This window comes from Chelmon rostratus, chromosome 12 (genome assembly GCF_017976325.1).
Source record: "Chelmon rostratus isolate fCheRos1 chromosome 12, fCheRos1.pri, whole genome shotgun sequence".
In the NCBI taxonomy this organism is placed as follows: Eukaryota; Metazoa; Chordata; class Actinopteri; order Chaetodontiformes; family Chaetodontidae; genus Chelmon; species Chelmon rostratus.
The window spans coordinates 26,423,923-26,445,897 of record NC_055669.1 but is presented as its reverse complement, the minus strand read 5'-3'; the positions used below and the strand labels follow the sequence as shown (position 1 = coordinate 26,445,897).

Here is a 21,975-nt window from a genome sequence, read left to right as displayed (position 1 = left end):
TGCAGGTTTCAGGGGAAAGCTCTTCACAGAGCTCAGGCAGAGGAAGTCGTAGCTTTGTGATCTGCTCTCTGTGGAAAAGCACTGAAGTCAATCAAAACGTCGAGCACTTCCTGTCCCGACAACCACCACCAAAAACAAAGACAGAGCTGGATTCATTAGAGGCCACGTGAAACCAAAGCTGGCAGCGAGGGAAAGGCAACTCCAGGCCAAGAAGTGCAGCACCAAACTGATCCGAGGAGAGCTGTTACTAAACATGTTAATCCTACAGACTCAAAATAAGCCCAAATTGAAAACATAAAGAAACAAGTCCATAAAAACACCCAAATATGGTCAAAACAATATAATTTAATTCATAAATAACAGCATCAGAACTGCGGTTCATCACAATGTTTCAATATGGCATAAAAACAATGATTCAGGTGTTCACAGGTGTCACTTGAACGCAGACGGGAGGCTTCGCTGTCGTACAGTGAAACTACAACACTATTCTCCACTCCTGCCCTCTGCCTCCAACTAAAGAGGAAACAGAGGTCAAATAATCTAAATAATATGTTATAATATGTTATATCTAACCGCAGCAAGCCCTGACAGTATGATGGTGGGCGGTCATGATGGAAACTCATCTCTGAGGAATACAACTTACCATTTTTAATAGACTATGACTTCTCCTGTATCAGAATCCAGCCTTAATCCTGCCCTCTTCTGTATTTTATTCCACTTCCAATGATCCACTGAGAACTTTTTTTTTAAAAAGCCATCTTAGTCCTCATTGGCTGAGGACCGGCTGTCTTGGGTTCTTTTCCAGTTCTACCCCCATGAAAGTGAACTGCATGTGGGAACGGTGGAACCTTTCAGAAACAAACAACTATATAAAATGCAATATAGCGAACGGTTATTGCTGAAAATAAAAGTGAAGTGATAAATGGCTTGAGGATTTTAACTCGTTCATTGTGATGTGCAGGGGAAGAGACCCAGGCCCGTCCTTCAATAATGGAAACAAAGCATGTTAACAAAATTCACATTTCTTTATCTGCGCTTCCCTTTTCATCCCTCTCTCTGAGAAATACACAGAAACACAAAGGGGAATCCATTATTCAGCGAGGCCGAGAGCGAGCGCAGGCTGCTGCAGTTTAATATGCAGGAAGACCACAGAGATTCTCCATCAGCACGAATACAAACGCAGAGTTAGAGAGGGAGAGACCCGGGGGAGGCGACCAGAGGCAGAGGATCAGAGGTTCAGAGCAGCAGAGGAGGAAGAGGAGGGAAACTGGCCTCTGCTGTCAAAACAGCTGCAGAGTAAACCATCACGCTAAATACAATAACTCAGCATAACTGCATACCTGACGACAGCCTGGAGAACAGAACCACTGATCCTCCCAGGTCTTCACTACGAATACAAGCAGGCAACTCAATATGAGTCAGATATACAAATAAGTTATTGAGAATTGCATTGATCAACATATTGCTTTGGACGAGGCCTTCATGATATGAGGTAGTTCTGCTTCAATAGGTGCTGCTAACAATGGCCCTGATCAGTCTCCAATAACTGAATGAAGAAAATAAATTATTTCATCATAAATTTGTAAAACAGAAGCTAAAATATGACAACAGAATTTAACGCTTTGCTGACGTGAAAAATGTAATACACTGTGAAAGAAAAGATTTATTTAATTCACCATAAATCATATTTTCTCTAGATTAACTCCACACAGAACTTTCATTAAAAACCTGCCAAATTAACTTAAAGCTTGTCCTTCAAACTACTGGCATCATCACTGGAGGTCAAAGGTCACAACATCCAGAGGGTACACTGAACAAACATCCGATGTCTGTCCTCTCGTCCATCCTCTCTGCTTCAACTGAGCGCCCCGCCCACGCCTTCCCAGCATCCTCTCTGTTCCTCCTCCTCTCTAACCTCTCCTTCTGTTCTGCTCACCTCCCTGCAGTCTGCTGGCAGCCTACTCTGTGTGTGTGTGTGTCGAGTGTGTATGCATGTTTATTTAATACACATGGATGCTTTTCTTGGTTTGTGTCGTCCGACATGAGCACACACACACACAGTTCATCCCTAATTGTTATCATTACTGTTACTATTGCAAGTGTTTATGCACTCATCCCATTAATGTAGTTCTGTACTTTGTATATTCCATTCCCTTTGTTTTAATCACAGTACACCTCTTTATACTATAAAATACACATTTTTATTGTAAACTTGTCTTTCATTCTGAAGTACTTTTTGTGGTATTTTCTCATGCTTTCTACATTTTCACTGTTACACATCACTGAATGTGATGATTAGAGGAGCCAGACCTGTAATCATGCTCCATGCTGAAACACCATCACCGACAGGCTCAGTAAACTTCTCAGTATTAATATCTTCTGGTAATTATTCAGCTGTAATTTACTTTACAGACAGCTGTGAACTGTGTGACATCTGCATCCATGTCAAACCCATGGAGCTCACTACAGGACACGGGTTTATCTTTTCAAAGGTAGACGGAGCAAAGACGTCATCACCTGAACACTGATGAGCTGACAGGATCTCGGTGTTGGGAACTCGTACAGGCAGGTTTGGTCATTAGCAAATATCAGAGACAGTTAATATCAAAATAATTACTAATATGAATCAGTAATCGTGAGGCATCGCTCTGGGGTCAGGGACTAATGATGGAAACATGAATACAGTCCCACAAACGGCCACTTCATGCCAATATCTGAGCATGATTTTAAATTTCTAAAAGGTGAACAGTGAAGGGCTGTATACGAGCAGAGACCATCACAACACAAACCCTCAGAGCTAGAACAGGCTTCAGATCAAGAGAAAGAGGGTCCACATGAACCAGGAGCTCTGGGTTTTGGAAAAGTCATTACATGATGGCTTTGGTTATTGAATTTTGAGCCAGGGGCAGCTGGTGACCACACACACACTGCTTTCTGATGCGGTATTATAAAGCGACCTTTGACCTGCAGCCTTCGTCTCATTTCTGTCCTCTGATCAGATGTGTTTAAACAAACGTCATAATGTCATCAAACTGCACGTCTCATTGTCTCGTGGATTAGGTCTGGAGCTGGCTGAGGTCACTTCAGCCCACAGAGGTTACAGACAAACTTCTCGTTTTTTATGGTTTATAGTTCAGATGATGGCTGAACGCTGATAGATATTTCCAAATGTAGTTTTTAGTGATGATTCCCATCCTCAATCATCATCCTGCCGCGTTCTTCAAAACTTAAACATAGAGGTCAGACATGTAAGAAAAACATTAATATTTAATCTTTGATAATCTGTTTGAATTTAAAGTTGACCTCCAGCACTGGAGGTACACAGAAGACTTATTTTCACTTTATTAGAGCTTTTCCATCAGATCTCATTACAGGTGACAGATGTGACAGCTGAGAGTCATGATGAGGTTTCCAGTCTTCCTGCTCCAGAGCTGGAGGAGGGTTTTAGGTCAGAAGTTTCTGGTGTTTCTGAGGAGCTGATCCACTACAGCAGACTGAGGATGGTCACCACACTCATGTTACTGCCTTTGTCTATATACTTATTTTTATTCCTGCTGGAATAGACACTTAATGCAACTGTTTCATTAATCTATATTATTTATCTATTGCACAAATTGTAGCATTGCTGTTATTGTTCAATAGAAAATGAAACATAATGAAACAGTTTAACAAAAAATACAAAATCAAAGAAGCAAATCAATAAAATTCAAGCATGACAGAAAAAATTACATATGACCTACAAGATATAATAAAAAATGCAAAATATATAACATAATTAATCAAAATATAAAAGACATAATGAAATAAAACTAATGATAATAAAAATGTAATTATAAACATACTGTCTCTACTAAATCTGTAAAATTCTGTTGAATTAATAATAACATCCCAAAGGGTGACGGTGACTTTAAAGCACACTTTTTCAACCAAACACGACTGCAGTCGTCTCATCCTACAACTCGCCATGGCCTCCAGCTACAGCAGCCTGTAATTAACATAAATAATTAAATCATGTTTTCCCACAGGAGCGGTGACCAGTGAAGAGTTCATCCATCAGCAGAGTGGAATAAAACAACTGCTGCTGCAGTGTGTGATGTTGGGGCTCGACGGCAGGAGCTCATTAGCCTTCAGATAAACAGAGAAAACTCTCAGCAGGTAAACAGCTGATCAACATTCCCATCAGGCCCTGCAGCTTTGTTTATGGTCATTTCCTGAGACTACTGATTCTCCCTTAAACCTCCAGCTGCTGCAAACTGTGGCTGTGTGTGTGTGTGTGTGTGTGTGTGTGTGTGTGTGTGTGTGTGTGTCTTTTATGGGTGTGTCTTTTTGTGGTCAGTGTTTCCAAATCCCTTCTTTTCTGCCACGCCATATTACTTCAAAACATCCCCAGTCGCCCGACTGTTCCAGTAAGCAGTAAAGAATGAAGGAAACCACACACGTTCAGCTGTGAAACTGCAGCTCGTCCTTATGAACATGGAGCTGGTGGTGGTGGTGGTGATGTAAACCCACAAACTGCTGGTCAGCTGCTGTCCGGCAGTTTAAAGAGGAACTCCACAATAAATTATCTTTAGAGCTGCGCTCAGTCTCATAGATCATGTTAATACAAAACATATACTGTGTGTAGAAACTGACTTTTCTGCTCAAAATTAGCTTCTGTGTCATAGGTAGGAATCTACAATCTACTACATAGTGCTGACACCACCTCCCCGACGGAGGAAGCGGCTGCAGCATCAAATCCAAACAGCTAGACAAGCTAACTGTAGCTCTGGTTAGTGCATCTCGTGCAGAGCTGCTAGTACCGTTAGCATTAGCAAGCCCGACGAGCTCCGGCAGGCAAACAGCGGACATGAATGAGATTATTCCTGTTCGGTGGCAGTAAACACATGGACACACCGATAACGATGCTGCATTCAGAGCTTAACAGGACAGTGCTGATGAACGTTAACTGCGATGAACAGCAGGGCTATGACTACATACTGACTCGCCCCCTCAGACACACACACACACAGCCTCTGGTAGCAGAGCAGCTAGCTCAGCGTCAACACAGGTGCCCACACAGTGACGCTCTCCAGGGGCCATAAATGTGGCTCTAGAGATGGGTAAAGCTGCAGCAGAGAGCCTGACAGTATCTGCTCATGGCTGCTTAGCTCTGACTACCAGCTCTGGTCCGACAGAGTCGCTGCGTAGCCACGAGGCCTCGTGCAGGCATCGCTCCCTCGCTCCTCTGTTGGATTTTCAGGATTTGAGTGTGTAGCTACCCTTTAATGTGAGTCACCGTAGAAAAATTCAGGTCATGGAAACATGGAGCAACGCAACACTGCACTGTCAGCACAACTTCTGCCAAACTCAACCAAAAAAGGTCCAAAATTAGAAGTTTTATGTTCAAACCACAGTCCTGCCATTTTGGTTGATAACTTGAAAATACCGCCTCATTTTCTCCCGTCACCTCGCTCAGCTCCCTCATACATGCTTACTGTAGATGAAGCATCCGGCCTGTGGGCTGCCACCATACTGCAGCAGGTTCTGACCCGACCAAACACCAGAAGATCCAACACTTTTCTGCTTCTTTTGGACGTTTAAAAACTTTTTTTTTGAATATTTTACTGTTACAAATGTGTTGAATTTAAAAGATCACAATCAGTTATCCTTATTTCAAGAAACATGACTGTGCTGACACTAAGCTAGGATAAGTTGTGTCAGGTAAAGAAAGATGAATATTTTCATTTAAGTGATATATTAACAGACTGTAAATTATCTTTATCACTCACCATGAGATTAGAATGAATTTGTATTGTTCATCTCTCTTGTATAAACATGCAGCTGTCACTCATTTATTTCCACTTGTCCAAAAAGTTTACCTGCAGTAACTAATTACGCTGGATAAGGTCGATTTGAATACTGTCATTATCTACACAAGATGAAGCATTCTGCTATGAAAACAAACAGTTTTCTGTATCATGAATATGTTATTTGTGACAAATCAAACAGCATTGGTTAAAAATTCAGTGAGTTATGGTGATTTTGATTGTGGACAGACCTCTGCCTTCATAGGGTGCATCTCAATACTCTTAATTGTCGTGTCCTCGCTCCTCGCTCGAACAGGAAGTACTTGTGGTCCGCCATCTTGCCAGCCATCCCAAAGCTCTTATTTCTGCTCCGAGGAGCGAGGAACGAGGGGAGATCTCGGAGGAGCCATGAGCGAGGATACATGAGCGCATCCTTCCTAGAAGTCTTTAAACTGAACGGTATGAAGACTCCGCCCCCACACCTGGCACGTTTGAACGAGGTGGAGGAGAAACTGTTTAAGTGTCAGTATCCTGCAGTGAATGGCTGAAATTCAGACGTGTCTAACTGAACGTTACGTTCTCCAAAGAGCGATAATACAAGAACATTCAATATATTTCATCCACAACCTGTTTAGTTATTTTATAAATGTCACTAACAGCAGCCTCCGAGCACGTGTGGAACATATTTGATCATACAGACGACAGCTCTCTTATTTATCAAACTTCATGTGTCGGAAACTTTGACTTCTTCTTCACGTGGCCACGTTATGTTTCCAGAACTGTCACTGATAAATAAACCAAACACATCGGCCTCTCCTCACTTATCTGAGTGAAATCATGTGTTTCATGGTTTGTAGGTTTCTCTTCACTGACAGATCTGGAGTCTGTCTCATTGAACAGGACAGAAGACACAGCGAGGCTGATAAAGTTCAGGTCAGAAAGTGAACACCTGTTCACCTGAAGAGGCGTCCAGACAAGACTGAACTCATTAATTCTCATGTGTGTTAATAAAAGTGTTTCATACTTATTAGCGAGTGCTGGAGACTTTTTTTAAATAATGTATATCTAAGAGAATGTGTGTAAGCGGAGTATTGAGGGCGGGGGTTGTGGGGGTGTGAATATAACGGTAAATGCAGCAGATCCAGCTGTGTCGCGTCATCAGAAACAGACGTCGCTTCAGAGGAAAGGACGTCTCAATTCTCCTAAAACACATTTCCTCGTTTCTTCTCTCCTTGCGTGGTTTCCTTGCGTCCCTCCATGCATACCCGGTGGGAGGGAAAAGACGCAAGTGAGGGGAAACGTGAATGCAATTATGAGAAATGAGATGCACCCATAGACTTACATGCATCAGGAGGTGCAGCTTCCCTGTACCAATATGGCGGCTGTTCCCCATGAATTGTGGGAACTGGTGTTCTATGTATGGACAGTTTGGGAGATGATTTTTAAGGGCAGGATAGACTACAGCTACCGTGCAGCACATCGAAGCACCATCGATTCACCTCAAACACAAACAAGTGGCTCTGAGCACGTCTGCGTTTTCAACACAAACGTCCAGACGAGCGTTTCAGCACCGTTTCACTCTGTGTGACAACCTTCAGCCCTGATGTGGACAGAAGTGGATTTAGCATGTGTGTCCTCAGAGGGGAGGCGTCCTGAGCTGCTGGTGTGTCTGCAGGAACGTGACCAGCAGCAGCACAGCGGCTGTATTTAGACTGAGCCCACTGTGTTTGGTCCTGCTGAGCCACAGAGCTGCAGCACTCACTTAATAAGGAGCTGAAAATAGTCCCAACACTGAGGCCTGCGCTGCCCCCCGCGCGCACGCGCACACACACACACACGCACACACACACACACACAAGAACAATCACTTAACTGTTGCTAATAAAATAACTATCTATGATCAGTTCAGTCATTTTCCAGCTGTAACGACCAAACATGCTGCTCACAGGGCTGAAACGATTGGTCGATGAGTCAGCTGACACAAACAAAACTTTGATAACTGTAACTGTATACCTGCAGTCTTTAACTACAGGAAAAACAGAAAATATTCACTGCTTTTGTTTTCTATCTCAGTAAACTGAATATCTGAGTTTTGGTCTGTTGAACATGAATATTTTTTTACTGTTTACCAACATTTCACTAACTAACTGATGAATCGCAAATATGATGACAAATTAATCAAATATTTAAGTAATTATGAGTTGCAGCCCTACTTCTTTTCCACCTAAAGAAGCTTTAAAAACAGTCAATAAATAAATTGATATTGAAACTCTGTTAGGTGCAGGCTTGTCACTCTGGTCATTTTCACGTGGTGTCACAAAAATGTCAGCAAATCTACTCAGCAAACACCAAAGTGATCATCAGGGACACTGAAACAAAAGGAAAGAAGTTTGTTTAAGACTAAAAACCAACCAAAATCAACTGACGGGAACAGAAACCCACTGCAAAAGATTCAAAATCATCAAAGCATCACACACGAGAGGAGAAACTTCACAGACGTTCTCCTCTCTAATCTCAAACATGCACACTATCAGATTTGAAAATAACGCTGCGTCACACGACGGGACGTTATTTAGATTATCGTGCCAGAGGGAGCAGCTCAGCACCTCACGTGATCTCGCGGGGAAGCAGATGAAAATAAAACTGGAGACTGACGTGTGCGACAACTTGCTGTGATAAAGTTTTACAGTGAGAAAAACCAAAAGCAGACGGATGAACGAGTCCGGATTACGAAATGGTTGGAGACACACGGTCAACGCGGTTTGTGTGTTCTCACATGTCAACAGTAGTGTGCTAGCTAACTAATTTAACTAATTTAGTTTTGGACTCTAAATGATCTAAATACTGCAAAAGACCAAATAGAGTGATAAAAATATCGATGTGATGTGCTTAAGTATTACTAATGGACATGATTATTGCGTGACTGCTTCCTGTCCACTATTGTTAGCCCGGGGTAGAACAGTACGCGTGTTCGTCCTGACGCGTTTGGAACAGGATGTTCGGGCTGATACTGACCTCCCCGGTCCAGTTCACCACGTGACCCAGACAAGTACTGTCAAAATCATCTATTCATGTCCATGTACCGGCACACGAGGAACATAAAACTTAGAAAACAAGTTTTAAGTGGATCATTGGGCACTGCACCAGTTTTAGTCAGCTGCAGCATCACAGTCATCACTTCATGAGCCGCTGTTCAGTTTTTATAGTTTCTAAATAAATGCATCGATTAGCAGTTAGCAGTCAAACGCGGCCATGTGATAAGTTAAATGGCTAGAAAATAAGCTACAGTGATTTATTGATTATTTATTGATCAACACATTCATGACTCTGCTGATCTTTTTGAAAAGCTTAAAGATGGGACTCTCTCTAACTTTCTGAACCTCAGAACAATAAAGAGTGACACTTCTCTCTTTTACAAACCATCTTTGGCCAGACAACTGTTAAATCATGTTCACTGTCACGACGACTCTGATAGATGAACGATGCACCTCGACACATGAGCACAGCCGAGTTTCACCAGCACGACACCGCTGCAGCATCAGCTTCAACAGACACGAGGCTGAGGTCAAAGGTCAGAACAGCCAGGCGACAGCTGAATATTGTACATTTACAGGGTGATTTTTTCTGGACAAAGTGGCAGACAGAGATTTTGGAGCATAGAGCAGATCAGAGGCCAGCAGGACGAGGACACAGCACACAGAAAGGGGATTTTAGAAGAGAGATGAAGACCTGCAGGAGGTCCAGGACTTAGCCCGCCTCCACGTCAGGAACTCTACACCAGCATCCAAACAAGGGCTCTTCTGCTGAATGATCGAGGTGTTTGTTAGCTCTGTGTGTTTGTCAGGACTTTCCTCTCCTCGTCAGACGCTCTGTGGTTTTTCTCTGCTGCTTCTCCATCTGACCTGAAGTCTGCTCACATGTCTCATCACTTGTGATGACATCTGATCAGTTTTCTTCCGGAATGTAAAAATAATCACAAGTATTAATTTAATAATGTTGTATTGATTATTATTGATGATTTATTGTTTCAACAGTATGCCGTTTCAACATGCAACCTGCAGTATGTGTGTAAAGATGGATCAAGTCTTCTGGTTTCACTGTGGTCATATGGAGCTATGATGCACCAGAAATTAAATCAACCAATCTGTAAATAACAACTGCTGGTTTTTTCTTCCTTTATATGCCTCATGGACCCAACAAAAATAGTTTTGTCCACTGAGTCTCTGATATCGGTCATCCTCTCAGTCTTCTGTGCTGCTTCCATCTCAGCCTCGTCTCAGGACAACACTACTGGTCACAAACCAACAACATGCAGTCCAGTCAGCTGTCTGAAGACAGGACAGCGAGGGAATCAGAGCTGAACATGCTGACATTATTAAAGGTCGACCATCAGCCGCCTCACATCAACACGACTTCTTAAACCCCCAAACAGACGCACTGAGAGTCAAAGACGCTCAGACTGGATGAGAGTTTTATCTTAAAATGTGCATTCAACTCCACACAGAGTGAAAAAATACAACACAAAGGTCACGTCCACATCCTGCTATCATACAGCAGAGCTCCTATCTGTCCGAGAAATTACTCTCCCGTTTCTTTTCTGGTTCAGAGAAGGGTTCAACAGCTCAAACAGCACACACGATATTAGCTAGTATTCAGATCATCAGCATTAACGTTCACCAATATGGTCAAAATTAATACTGCGTTTGTTATCACAATGTGATCTCTGTATTAATGTTAAAAGATGGGAAAAAACATGTACTTATGTTACAAAGATGAAAAACGAGGGATCTGAACTGTGACTGATTAAAATGATTCGTAGTGTTCTCACAGATTTTGGTGAAACGGAAATCGATTGATTCATTCAGACATGCTGTAACTGTGAAGAACAGAAGAAACTGCACGATGACTGTTCTTATCAACTATTTTTCATGCAACATGCATATACAGACACAGCTCTGGAAAAAATTAAGACAGCACTGCAAAAGTTTCTGAAATCAGCATCTCTACATGTGTGACAGCCATTCAGTTCCAGTGTCTGCTGAATCCCAACACATGCACCTCATTCTACTTAACGAGGTGCTGATTAGCTGATCACCTGAACCGAATCTTATTTAACAAGGAAAAGTATAAAAACCACTGCTGTAGTCATCGCTATCCTCTTCCTCTCAGCTGGATGCTAAACAGTGCTAGTAGGACCTCAAAAGTAACTGGAATAAAAAAATAACAATTGACCATGCTAAAAGAGTTTAAAGAAACGTTTTGGAGACCTGGAGAGACCTACAGGCCACAGTGTCTCACACCGGCTGTAAATTTGGTGGAGGATCGGTGTTGATCTGCTTCGGCAAGGCTGGAATCGGGCAGATTCATCTTTGCGAAGGACGCATGAATCAAGTCACATACGAGGTTTTCCTGGAAGAAAACTTGCTTCCTTCTGCTCTGACAATGTTCCCTAACTCTGAGGATTGGTTTTTCCAGCAGGACAATGCTCCATGCCACACAGCTACGTCAATCAAGGTGTGGCTGAAGGACCACCAGCTCAATCCCCAGACCTGACCCCCACTGAAAACCTCTGTAATGTGACCAAGAGGAAGATGGACGGTCACAAGCCATCGAACAAAGCTGAGCTGCTTGAGTCTTTGCAGCAGGAGGGGCATAAAGTCACCCAACAGCAACGTGAAAGACTGATGGAGAGCACGCCAAGACAGCTGAGACTGAAAACCAGGGTTATTCCACCAAACACTGACTCCTGAAGTTTAACCATTAATATTGTGCTGTTTAAAAATGAATTGAAACTTGTTTTCTTTGCAGTATTTGAGGTCTGAAAACACTGCATCTTTTTTCTTATTTTGACCATTTCTCATTTTCAGCAAATAAATGCTCTAAAAGACAAGATTTTTATTTGGAATTTGGGAGAAATGTTGTCAGTAGTTTATAGAATAAAAACTAAAATGTTCTTTTTACCCAAACACATAGCTATAAATAGTAAAATCAGAGAAACTGGTAATTTTGTCTCTTTAATTGTTTCTAGTGCTGTGTGTATATTTGGGTGAAGCTTTCTTGGATCATGTCTAAGACAATCATATTTCCAAGGTGTCTTTGTGTACTTGAAATCTTAATTTTCCAGGATTCATGATGAGGTATTTGACATGATACAGCCACACAGCTGGCACAGCTGTCCACTGACAACACCTTCAACCATTAAAGACAATCTGAACCTTCTCTGGACCTGAACACAGCTTTTCCAGCTGCCGTGTCTTACAGGATTTCTGACACCAATTTATTTCCCAGCACATTTAACTTATTCTTTACTCTTCCAGGTATTTTCCAGATCTGAAAAACTCATCTAGAATTCTCCAGGTTTTCCAGGAGTGCTTGGGAACCAGGCACACAAACCACAGCTGCCTGTGGTTTGTGTTTTATGCTTTATGTTTTATTTGTCGCGGGCACAGTACTACAGTCCACTGCTTCATTTACGTAATAAAAGAAAAGAAAAGCCCAAATAATACAAAAGCACAAGGTCACCAGTCCAAAGACGCCCACCAGCCTGAAATAATGTGCGGACGGTGAAAAATAAACGTTTCCTTCTTCAGTAATACAGATGATACACAGCAGCCACAGACACAGATCTGATTATACAGGCCAGTTTTAGCTTTTTTCTGATTGAGGAATGGTTGAAAACGTGCCTCAGACTAAGACGAACTAAAGGGCAACGATGTGGATTCTGAGCCTACAACTTTCATCATTCGTCACATTTCACTGGAAAACACACAGGCTGAATATGATAAATCAAAAAACACATAAATCACACACTGCCATTAGAGTACAATTAGCTGATAATTAGCTTGATCAGTAGTCCGCTGGAAGTTTGTGTCATTTTATTGATCTCAGGAAACAAAAACTTTAGCTTATTTAAGTAGCTGTCTAACGTTTTAGTACTGGAGACAAAACGACTTAAAAAAAAAAAAAAAAAAGGAAGAACGTAGGAGTCGAAGTTAATAAGATGACGGTCCCTTAGCTCTCCTGAGAAAACGTTCAGCCAAACTGCCATGAACAAATTCAACAAATTAACAATTCCTTATTGTCTGTAAAAATGCATCACTGGAAGAACACAAGATGATAAGCTCTACAAATCTACACTGATCCATTTAATTCGGCACTGACATAACCCACAAAACACATTGTATTCTAGTACAAATTTAACTTTTTTCCTTATGTCGCCACAATTCACAACCAGCCTCCGTTATTTAGCTACGCTATTTTTGTGGGAAGAAATCGAGAAGCGAACCATTTCACAAAGTAGGTTCACACTGAAATTAGTCCTGTTCGGTGGACCAGATACACGCCGAAATCATCACCCACCACAACCACGTAAACTTGCCGTCTAAAGTGTTTGTGTTCTGGTATTTAATGCTGTTTTTCAGGCGTTACCTTAGTCGTGACAATACAGATGCAGTCCATCGTTCCGAGCCGGGAGTAAAGCCCGGGAACATCAGCATCTCATCGCGTGCCGTCCGTCCTGCTGCGCGAGCTCCAACCAGGCAGTTGGCTCACGGTTTCATTCAGTCTCCGTCTTCATAAATAACGTTACATTCACTCACACACACCGACCGACAGCCACTGTCGAAAGGCGAGAGAGAGTGTGCTCACCGGAGAGCCAGCTCATCCCTCCCACGGTCCTCCTTCATCCCCGTATCCGGAGCTCAGCGGGAGCAGGACTCACTGAAACCCGCTCCTTCAGTGTGAGGCTGCGTTTAAGAGCTGCGGGAAACTCTAAACTCTTTGAAACTTATGCCCTTTAATTCGCGCAGTAATGACCAAAGCGCGTCAAAGTAACCAAGTACAAATACTCAAGTAACTGAAACCGTCGAATGTCCACCGCTGTAACGCTCCAAAACTTCGAGTACCGGCAGTAAAAACGAGTCCTCATGTGTTGGACACAGTGCTACGGTGGATCTGAGGGAATGTTATAATAATCCGGGTTTTTTGTGACCCCCCCAGTAATTCAGGCGTCAGTATCAGATCTCCCGTTTTCAGTCTGCAGTCCCAGTTTGCTGTTATTTTGTTTGTTCGGAAACCTTCATTCTAAAATCGATTTATTCCAACAACCGTGAAGGCAACATTACAATACCTGTCCTTTATGATTGTGTAATTGAATACAAGCACATCCATCTGTTTCTACACTCAAATGTGACTAAAAGAACATGTTAAACTAAACAATGAGCATGAAAAAAAACAATTACACTGCTGGAAAAGGCAGAATAAAAAATAACTGATTTCACACCGAATAACTTCTGACGGTGTGAACAGAGTTCAGTTTATCAAGCTTTTATTCTGTGACGTCTGAAAACAATTAACTTAGCTGTAACATAAGAACATCCAGACTTAAATAGGGTACTTACAGTTTAAAATATATATTTTCTGATTAAACATGCAGTAAATCTCCTGTCATCGTCTCATTCAAACTGTGTGCATTCAAATGGCATAATTTACTATTGAGTTGAATATTAATGCAAACGTACAAAGTGTGTGGAAAGTAATTTACCTGACTGATGAGGACGGTCACAGACGTAGAAACTCCAAGCATCCATCAGACCAAGGCAGCATGTTTAATATCATTATGACACTATTCACACAACTAAAAAAAATCCTCACTTTTCCAATACGGATTTGTATCATCGAAATGGCAAATAATGAATGAAATTATATGATTGTTTTCATTATTGATTAAAGTTTTGTATGGCATATCACAAAACAATTTAAAATGTCTGACGTGACCGCCAAGAGCTCCAATTCAAATGAATTGTTTGGTCCAGAACTAAAAGATCTTCAGTTTGCTCTGAAAGGAAACAAGAAGAGCAACAGATCCTGACATTTGAAGTTGAAACCAGCAGAATTTCAGCATTTCTTCACAGAAAATGACTCAAAGGTCTCATAGGAATAGCTACCAACTCAATTTCTGTCAATCAACTAATCAATTAATCATTTCAGCTCTAATCACGATTTGATTTCACAAAACAAAGCATGTGTTCTCCCAAGAAGCATCAGGTGTCCTACTTTACATCAGACCACAAACTCATCACAAATAGAAGTGAGCCACGTGTCAAGGTGGCGATGACACCCTGTTAGTCAAGACACTGCTTCAGTTTTTATTCTAAATTCAAAAACTCTTAACACACTGACTGCCCGTTATCACATGTATGACTCAACACCAAATGGCCGAGGAGGAGGAAGAGGACGAGGAGGACGAGGATGAGGAGGAGGACGAGTGTGTGTCGCAGCAGCAGGAGTCGAGGCAGTGTGGGCGGGTGGGAATCACAAGTATGAATATTTTACAGTTCCATGAATCTGTCATGTGGCTGCGTCCCCCCCCCACATGCGTGTCATCATATGGCGTGTCATGCCTCCTTATAAAACATTTAGCGCTCCAGAGGAAGTGATGCAACCTGCGATCTACACCCTAAAACTGCAACAAAAAAAAAATTCTGATTTTCTAAAAATACAAATCAGGTCAATTTCACCTGTTTCCAATTACATGAAATCAATTCAGTCCAAGAAAATGAATGTGAATCACATCATCATGACTACATGACTGTTTGATATGTTGCTCTTTTGTTTATTTTCCCCTCTCGTCGCCGCTGTGACGGGGGTGTTTCCATCATTGTTTTTGTTCTGATCAGTGTGTTGGTGAACAACACAACTGCACAAACTGACGCGGGAAAGTCCACGTTCAGTCTGCAAATCATTACAGCAGCATGACGCTTGAGTCCATGCTGAAAAATACTTGTCCAGCAAGTTAATGTTTTTAATTTTTTCTAATTGAAAACATGAAAAAACTGGACTTCAGAGTTTTAATTCAGTTACACATAATGTGCACACTGACAGATGCACTAAAGTCCAACACGAAATACTTCAAAATGAGTTCAACAAACTCTAACAGGAAAATCATTAAAGCACGAGTCATAACAATCTAATGATATAAATACTTTAAGTACATTATCCTCATTAGCGCTAACAGTTTCCATGCATTGCCTGCTGTTACAGTATTTTTACAGCGTGGTCTACTGCAATTAGCTTGTGTGATGCTAAACATGAGAAGTGCAAAGTCTGAAAGAATGCACTGGACTGTCGGACCGGCTGAGGGCGTCTCGCTGCTCAGGAGAAGTTTGTGGAACGTTTTATAACCTGAGCAGAATCTCCACATGTTACTGTGAGCTTTCACTGCACACATCCAGCAGATATCACAGCTGCTGCACAGAGAGAGGCGGATGATGTCTGTTCAAGCCTCACATGTTCAACAGCTGCGTAAAGTCATTAAGCACCTTGTATACAGTCAAAATAAGGTGAGTGAAGAACATGTAGCTGGTATAAATACTTCAAACAGGTCAACAGAACAACTCAAACATTTAACATTCATTTATTTCAGCTTAACAACTTTAAATGTGGACAGATGAGATGACGAGCCTTTCTGAACATGAAAACACAAACCTGCAGTGTGACTGAGACCTGCACATGAACCAGAACTGAAATCCACATGAACCACCACCATGAGGGTCCTGAACACCAGTACAGCTCCAGTCTCTCTGATGAGGGGCTCTGTTTCTCAGCTCATTCTTGTTTTCTGGGTCTCAGGATCAGCAGGCTGGTTGAGGTCGTTTCTTTTTACACTCATTCAGTTTGGTTAGAGCTTCTGTAGCATAGTGAGTGAAATAATCACAGTGTGTGTTTGCATGCATTGTTCCACTGAGTGTGAACTATGTTCACTGAAACTGATCCGTCGAATGTGTCCTCCAAACAGCTGAACCAAGTGTAGGCTCACATTCAGCTCTGCTGGAAGTTCACAATCAACACACTAATTCAGAAAGTTTCACTCACACACTGATGGTGATGCTGCATGTTGTAGTTATGTTCCAAGACGCTGCACAGCTTCTCATTCAGAAGATCAAATCTGATCCAGTGTTCACTTTGATCGATTAAAAACTATATTTAATGCTTTCTGTTCAGTTTGTGGTGAGATACGTTCCCTGCTGTGAATCTCCCACTGTGGAACGAACAGTCTGTCTGTCTGTCTGTCTGTCTGCCCGTCTCTCTGTCTGTCTGCCTGCCTGCCTGTCTCTCTGCCTGCCTGTCTGCCTGTCTGCCTGCCTGTCTGCCTGTCTGTCTGTCTGTCTGCCTGTCTGTCTGCCTGCCTGCCTGCCTGCCTGCCTGTCTCTCTGCGTGCCTGCCTGCCTCTCTGCCTGCCTGTCTGTCTGCCTATCTGCCTGCCTGCCTGCCTGTCTATCTGCCTGCCTGCCTGCCTGTCTGTCTGTCTGTCTGCCTGTCTGACTGTCTGTCTCTCTGCCTGTCTGCCTGTCTTTCTGTCTGCCTGTCTGCCCGTCTCTCTGTCTGTCTGCCTGCCTGCCTGTCTCTCTGCCTGCCTGTCTGCCTGCCTGTCTGCCTGCCTGCCTGCCTGCCTGCCTGTCTGTCTGTCTGTCTGTCTGCCTGTCTGTCTGTCTGTCTGCCTGCCTGCCTGCCTGTCTGCCCGCCTGCCTGCCTGCCTGCCTGTCTGCCTGCCTGCCTATCTGCCTGCCTGCCTGCCTGCCTGCCTATCTGCCTGCCTATCTGCCTGCCTGCCTGCCTATCTGCCTGCCTGCCTGTCTGTCTGTCTGTCTGCCTGCCTATCTGCCTGCCTGCCTGTCTGTCTGTCTGCCTGCCTGTCTCTCTGCCTGCCTGTCTCTCTGCCTGCCTGCCTGTCTGCCCGCCTGCCTGCCTGCCTATCTGCCTGCCTATCTGCCTGCCTGCCTGCCTATCTGCCTGCCTGCCTGCCTGTCTGTCTGTCTGCCTGCCTGTCTGTCTGTCTGTCTGCCTGCCTATCTGCCTGCCTGCCTGTCTGTCTGTCTGCCTGCCTGTCTCTCTGCCTGCCTGTCTCTCTGCCTGCCTGCCTGTCTGCCCGTCTCTCTGTCTGTCTGCCTGCCTGCCTGTCTCTCTGCCTGCCTGCCTGCCTGCCTGCCTGTCTGTCTCTCTGCCTGCCTGTCTGTCTGCCTGCCTATCTGCCTGCCTGCCTGTCTGCCTGTCTGCCTGTCTGCCTGCCTGCCTGTCTCTCTGCCTGCCTGCCTGTCTCTCTGCCTGCCTGTCTGTCTGCCTGCCTGTCTGTCTCTCTGCCTGCCTGTCTGTCTGTCTGTCTGCCTGTCTGCCTGCCTGCCTGCCTGTCTGCCTGTCTGCCTATCTGCCTGCCTGCCTGTCTGTCTGCCTGCCTGTCTGTCTGTCTCTCTGCCTGCCTGTCTGTCTGCCTGCCTGCCTGCCTATCTGCCTGCCTGCCTGTCTGTCTGTCTGCCTGTCTGCCTGCCTGCCTGCCTGTCTGCCTGCCTCTCTGCCTGCCTGTCTGTCTCTCTGCCTGCCTGTCTGTCTGCCTGCCTATCTGCCTGCCTGCCTGTCTGCCTGTCTGCCTGCCTGCCTGCCTGCCTGTCTGTCTGTCTGCCTGCCTGTCTGCCTGCCTGTCTGCCTGCCTGCCTGCCTGTCTGCCTGTCTGCCTGTCTGCCTGTCTGTCTGTCTGCCTGCCTGTCTGCCTGTCTGCCTGCCTGCCTGCCTGCCTGTCTGCCTGCCTGCCTGCCTGCCTGCCTGCCTGCCTGTCTGCCTGCTCTGAGGACAGGAGGTGTACTGTTCAGACCCGACAACATGAACCAAAATAAATGAAGCACAATGACCCCTGAGCACAAACTGCCTCAACATGTCGCCGTGTTTCTTCTCAATTCAGCTGCATCTAAGGATGAAACCAGCGAGGAGCAGGACGCAGCCGGACCACAGACCTTCTGAGACGATAACCTGACATGATCAGTCCAAATGAAGCTGCCGCTCGTCCAGTGGACAAACATGTAGGAAGGATGAAGTCAGATCAGTATGTCTGCTTTTTATTAGATCTCAAACAGCGTGAGAGTCACAGACACAGTGATGAGCAGCGTATATTTAGATTGTAGACTTTGTCCACAGGTCACTGAAAGTTTCTTTTGACAAAATTTGTTGACAGACAGCTTCAATGTCAAGAACGTATTTTAGTCACAGCGTCTGTTTAACATCACGTTTGTCTCACAGGAACATTTGATCTTCAGGTTTCTATAAAGTCCCGTCATTAAGAGCGACTCTTCCTTCATCGGCTGTTTCGTTTTTTTGCTTTTTTTGCCTGTTCAAAGATCTTAATGTGATGGAAAAGTAAGTCTGTCCATCAGTTCCTGTACAGAATATTAGCGTTATGAACTATTACTGAGCTGCTTCAGTCTAATCACAGCACTCTGACTCCATGTGACCACCACATACAGTGATGGAGAAAGTTTCCACTTTGTCCCAATTTAATTTACGTGTACTTACAAAAATAGAACAAATCCTGCAGCAAAGGCATTTTCTAATGTTTAACCTGTTTGGAAAAGCTGTCATTAATGAACAAAACCAGGATATTACCCATCTATCATCTATCTTCTTTTGACTTTTAATCGTCTCTGTGCTGCTCGACCAGCTGCTCTGAGACTTCTTCTCTGGTTTCACTTCAGACTCCACGTTTACGTCTACGTTAACGAACGACAGCGACACCTTGAGGCCATCTGGGCAAACCTGACCCCTGACCCTGGACCCAGAGCCCCGCCCCCTCCAATGGTCCGAAGCACACGAGGACTTGATGGGACATGCGACGGAGGCGGACAACATCGACACCCCCTCCCACCAACACAGGCGTCCAGTACTTACTTGTCCGTCACGGCCGGGCGAGCGTTTGGCCTGCGCCAACGTGTGGAGGATTTCGTGTAGGAGGGGGGAGTCCTACGAGTGACGATGTGTGTTTACAATCAGAGAAAGAGGAAAGAAAGAGAAGTTCAATGCAAACAAGACACCTGGCTCAAACTGGATCCACACATAGACTGGTGGTGGCTTGTTTTGAGCCTGTTTCAATGCCAGACGGGTGGAGTTAGTCAGAGCATGTGTGTTTCACCTGCTGCAGAACCGTGCAGCTGCACACACGGTGAGGACACAAGACTCTGCAGGACGGATCTGACTGTCTCTGATCTAAACCTGATGCTCTGTCCGGTCTGTCTGACCAGCTGATCAGTTGATGAGGGTCTCATAAACCTCAGTTTAATTTGGTGGCTGGTTACAGCGCATGCACAAGACCTCTAACCCCCACTTCCTCCTGCCTCTTCACCATCACTGTGCAATAGAGCAAAAAACACCTTCCAGGAAACCTTAGAAACCTGAAAGCAAATCGCAGTTTTATGATTCCTCCTGCGGGGAACATGAATGTCTGAACTGAAAAGATACTTCAGTCTGGGTGAAAGTGGTGGACTGACTGACTGACTGACTGACTGACTGACTGACTGACTGACTCTGCCGACCCAAGAGCCTCCTGTGGTTCAGTACGGAAGATGAACCCCACTCATCTGGCACATCAACAGGTAAAACAGTTCACCTTTTAACCCATGTGACCCCCACCAGAGTACTGAGCACAAACACTGTCTCTGCAGCTGCCTCAGCTTTGTCATGTTCTTGATGAAAAACAAGATTTACACACACAAAAAGAAAATGCTCCTCCTCTTCCTCAAGCAGAGAAGCACGAAGCGCATGACGGGCTCGGATAGAACAAAATAACAAAAAGGCTCAGTCGGAAAAGCTTCCATCCATCATGCACTCTGACAACAGGCCAACATTTTCACGTTTCCTCCAGTCAGACGTATTTAGCTTAGCTTAGCACAAACACTGGAAGCAGGGGGAAACTGCTAGCCTCGCTCCTTTAAAAGCTAAAAACTCCAAAACTGCCTGATGTATCTCGTTAACGAGCAAACTTCTATAAACACAAACCGTATGTGTAGATCAGACAGTTTCAGAGTTCATGTTTTTCCACACACACACACACACACACACACACACACACACACACACACACACACACACACACACACAGCTGAAATGATTGTGAAGAAGTGAATCACTGTCAGGTTTTTATGTGGTGCGTTCAGAGTCCAACCCACTGCAGGAACATGCAGCGCTGTCAGTGTTCAAAACACAACCCCTCTGGCCTCTTCCGCCTCATGTGTATGAACTGAGATTTCATTCTGGACCAGTCGGACCATCAGATCTGCTGTGATCTGTTGGCAGGCCTCCCCCAGTTCACTGAATCTAGAATGAGCTTTGATAAATGGGGCTTTTTAGCAGCCTGTGCTCAGTGTTGTAGAGATGACCTGATTTTGTTTACGGCGTGTTGGCTTTTGTTACGTGTCACGTGTTTCTGTGTCTGTTGATTGACAGCAAACTAAAAAACTTCAGAATAAAAAAATGATAAAGCTTTAATGTAAGTGATTTTGGAGATTAAATATGTTGTCAAAATGACATGAAAATGCAGAATAAAGCTCATGAAAAAGGTAACGTGAACTTCAGGACACATAAAGAACGTCCTGGCAGTCGGTCTATCTGATCCTCTCTGTATGATAATAATACAGCACACATCAATTCATGACAGCGTCTCCATCACCAGCTGTCTGCTGCCGTTTCCTCCTCAAACTTTAGCTTTAAAAATCAATTTCATACCAGGAAAGAAAACGATTTTGTGGATTATTTCCAGATTCTGGAGAATCCCATGAACTGTTCTGAAGCCATGAGACTGCAGAGAAACGGCTGAGCTACTCTCCTGCTGAACACACGACAGCTTCGTTTGATTTCATCATCTCAAACTGGGATTCTGATTCTTTACTAAGCCACCTTCGCTGAGTTTGTTCCTCTCATGTAATCAGTCGACAAACACATGGCCAAAAGTATGTGGACAGCCCTGCGTAGGTGTGTCCCTGGAGGGATTTAACACAAACATCTTCCCTAACCAGAAACTACAGCTGCTTACTCAGCAGAAAAGCAAATAGCTTCACTCTGTGGTTTGGTTGATTCACTGAATTAATGTTAATTAACTACAGCTGATAAAATCTGCTGAAGACACCCACTGGTCCTAATAACAGCAGACTGGAGGAACCAGCTGAAATCCTCCAGGACGTTTGATGTGAAACGTCTCCACGGGAACGGCTGCAGATGTGTGTTTTATTTTCAGGTTTGTGTGCTTTCTGTTTTTACTCAGCTCTTTTCTGGACAGCAGCGGTTCCCAACTCCTGGGCCGTGGACCAGTACCAGGCCTCTGAACATCAAAAACAAGCTGAAGAGTTTTCGATAGCTTCAGAGGACATTAAAGAGC

At 44.0% G+C, this 21,975-nt stretch overlaps 1 protein-coding gene across 9 annotated transcripts in view; it reads right to left on the bottom strand.

Annotated features, from left to right (window-relative positions):
* The window catches only part of LOC121615279 (discs large homolog 1-like protein), a 119,487-nt gene that overhangs the window by 75,465 nt on the left and 22,047 nt on the right, over positions 1-21,975 (bottom strand). For 6 of the 9 annotated variants that reach the window (XM_041949560.1, XM_041949562.1, XM_041949561.1 and 3 more), the window contains exon 4: positions 19,497-19,568. The exons of the other annotated variants lie outside the window; for them this stretch is intronic. In XM_041949560.1, coding sequence (XP_041805494.1) covers positions 19,497-19,568 — 72 coding nt within the window. The remainder of the gene's footprint in view (positions 1-19,496; positions 19,569-21,975) is intronic. 9 annotated transcript variants of the gene reach the window in all.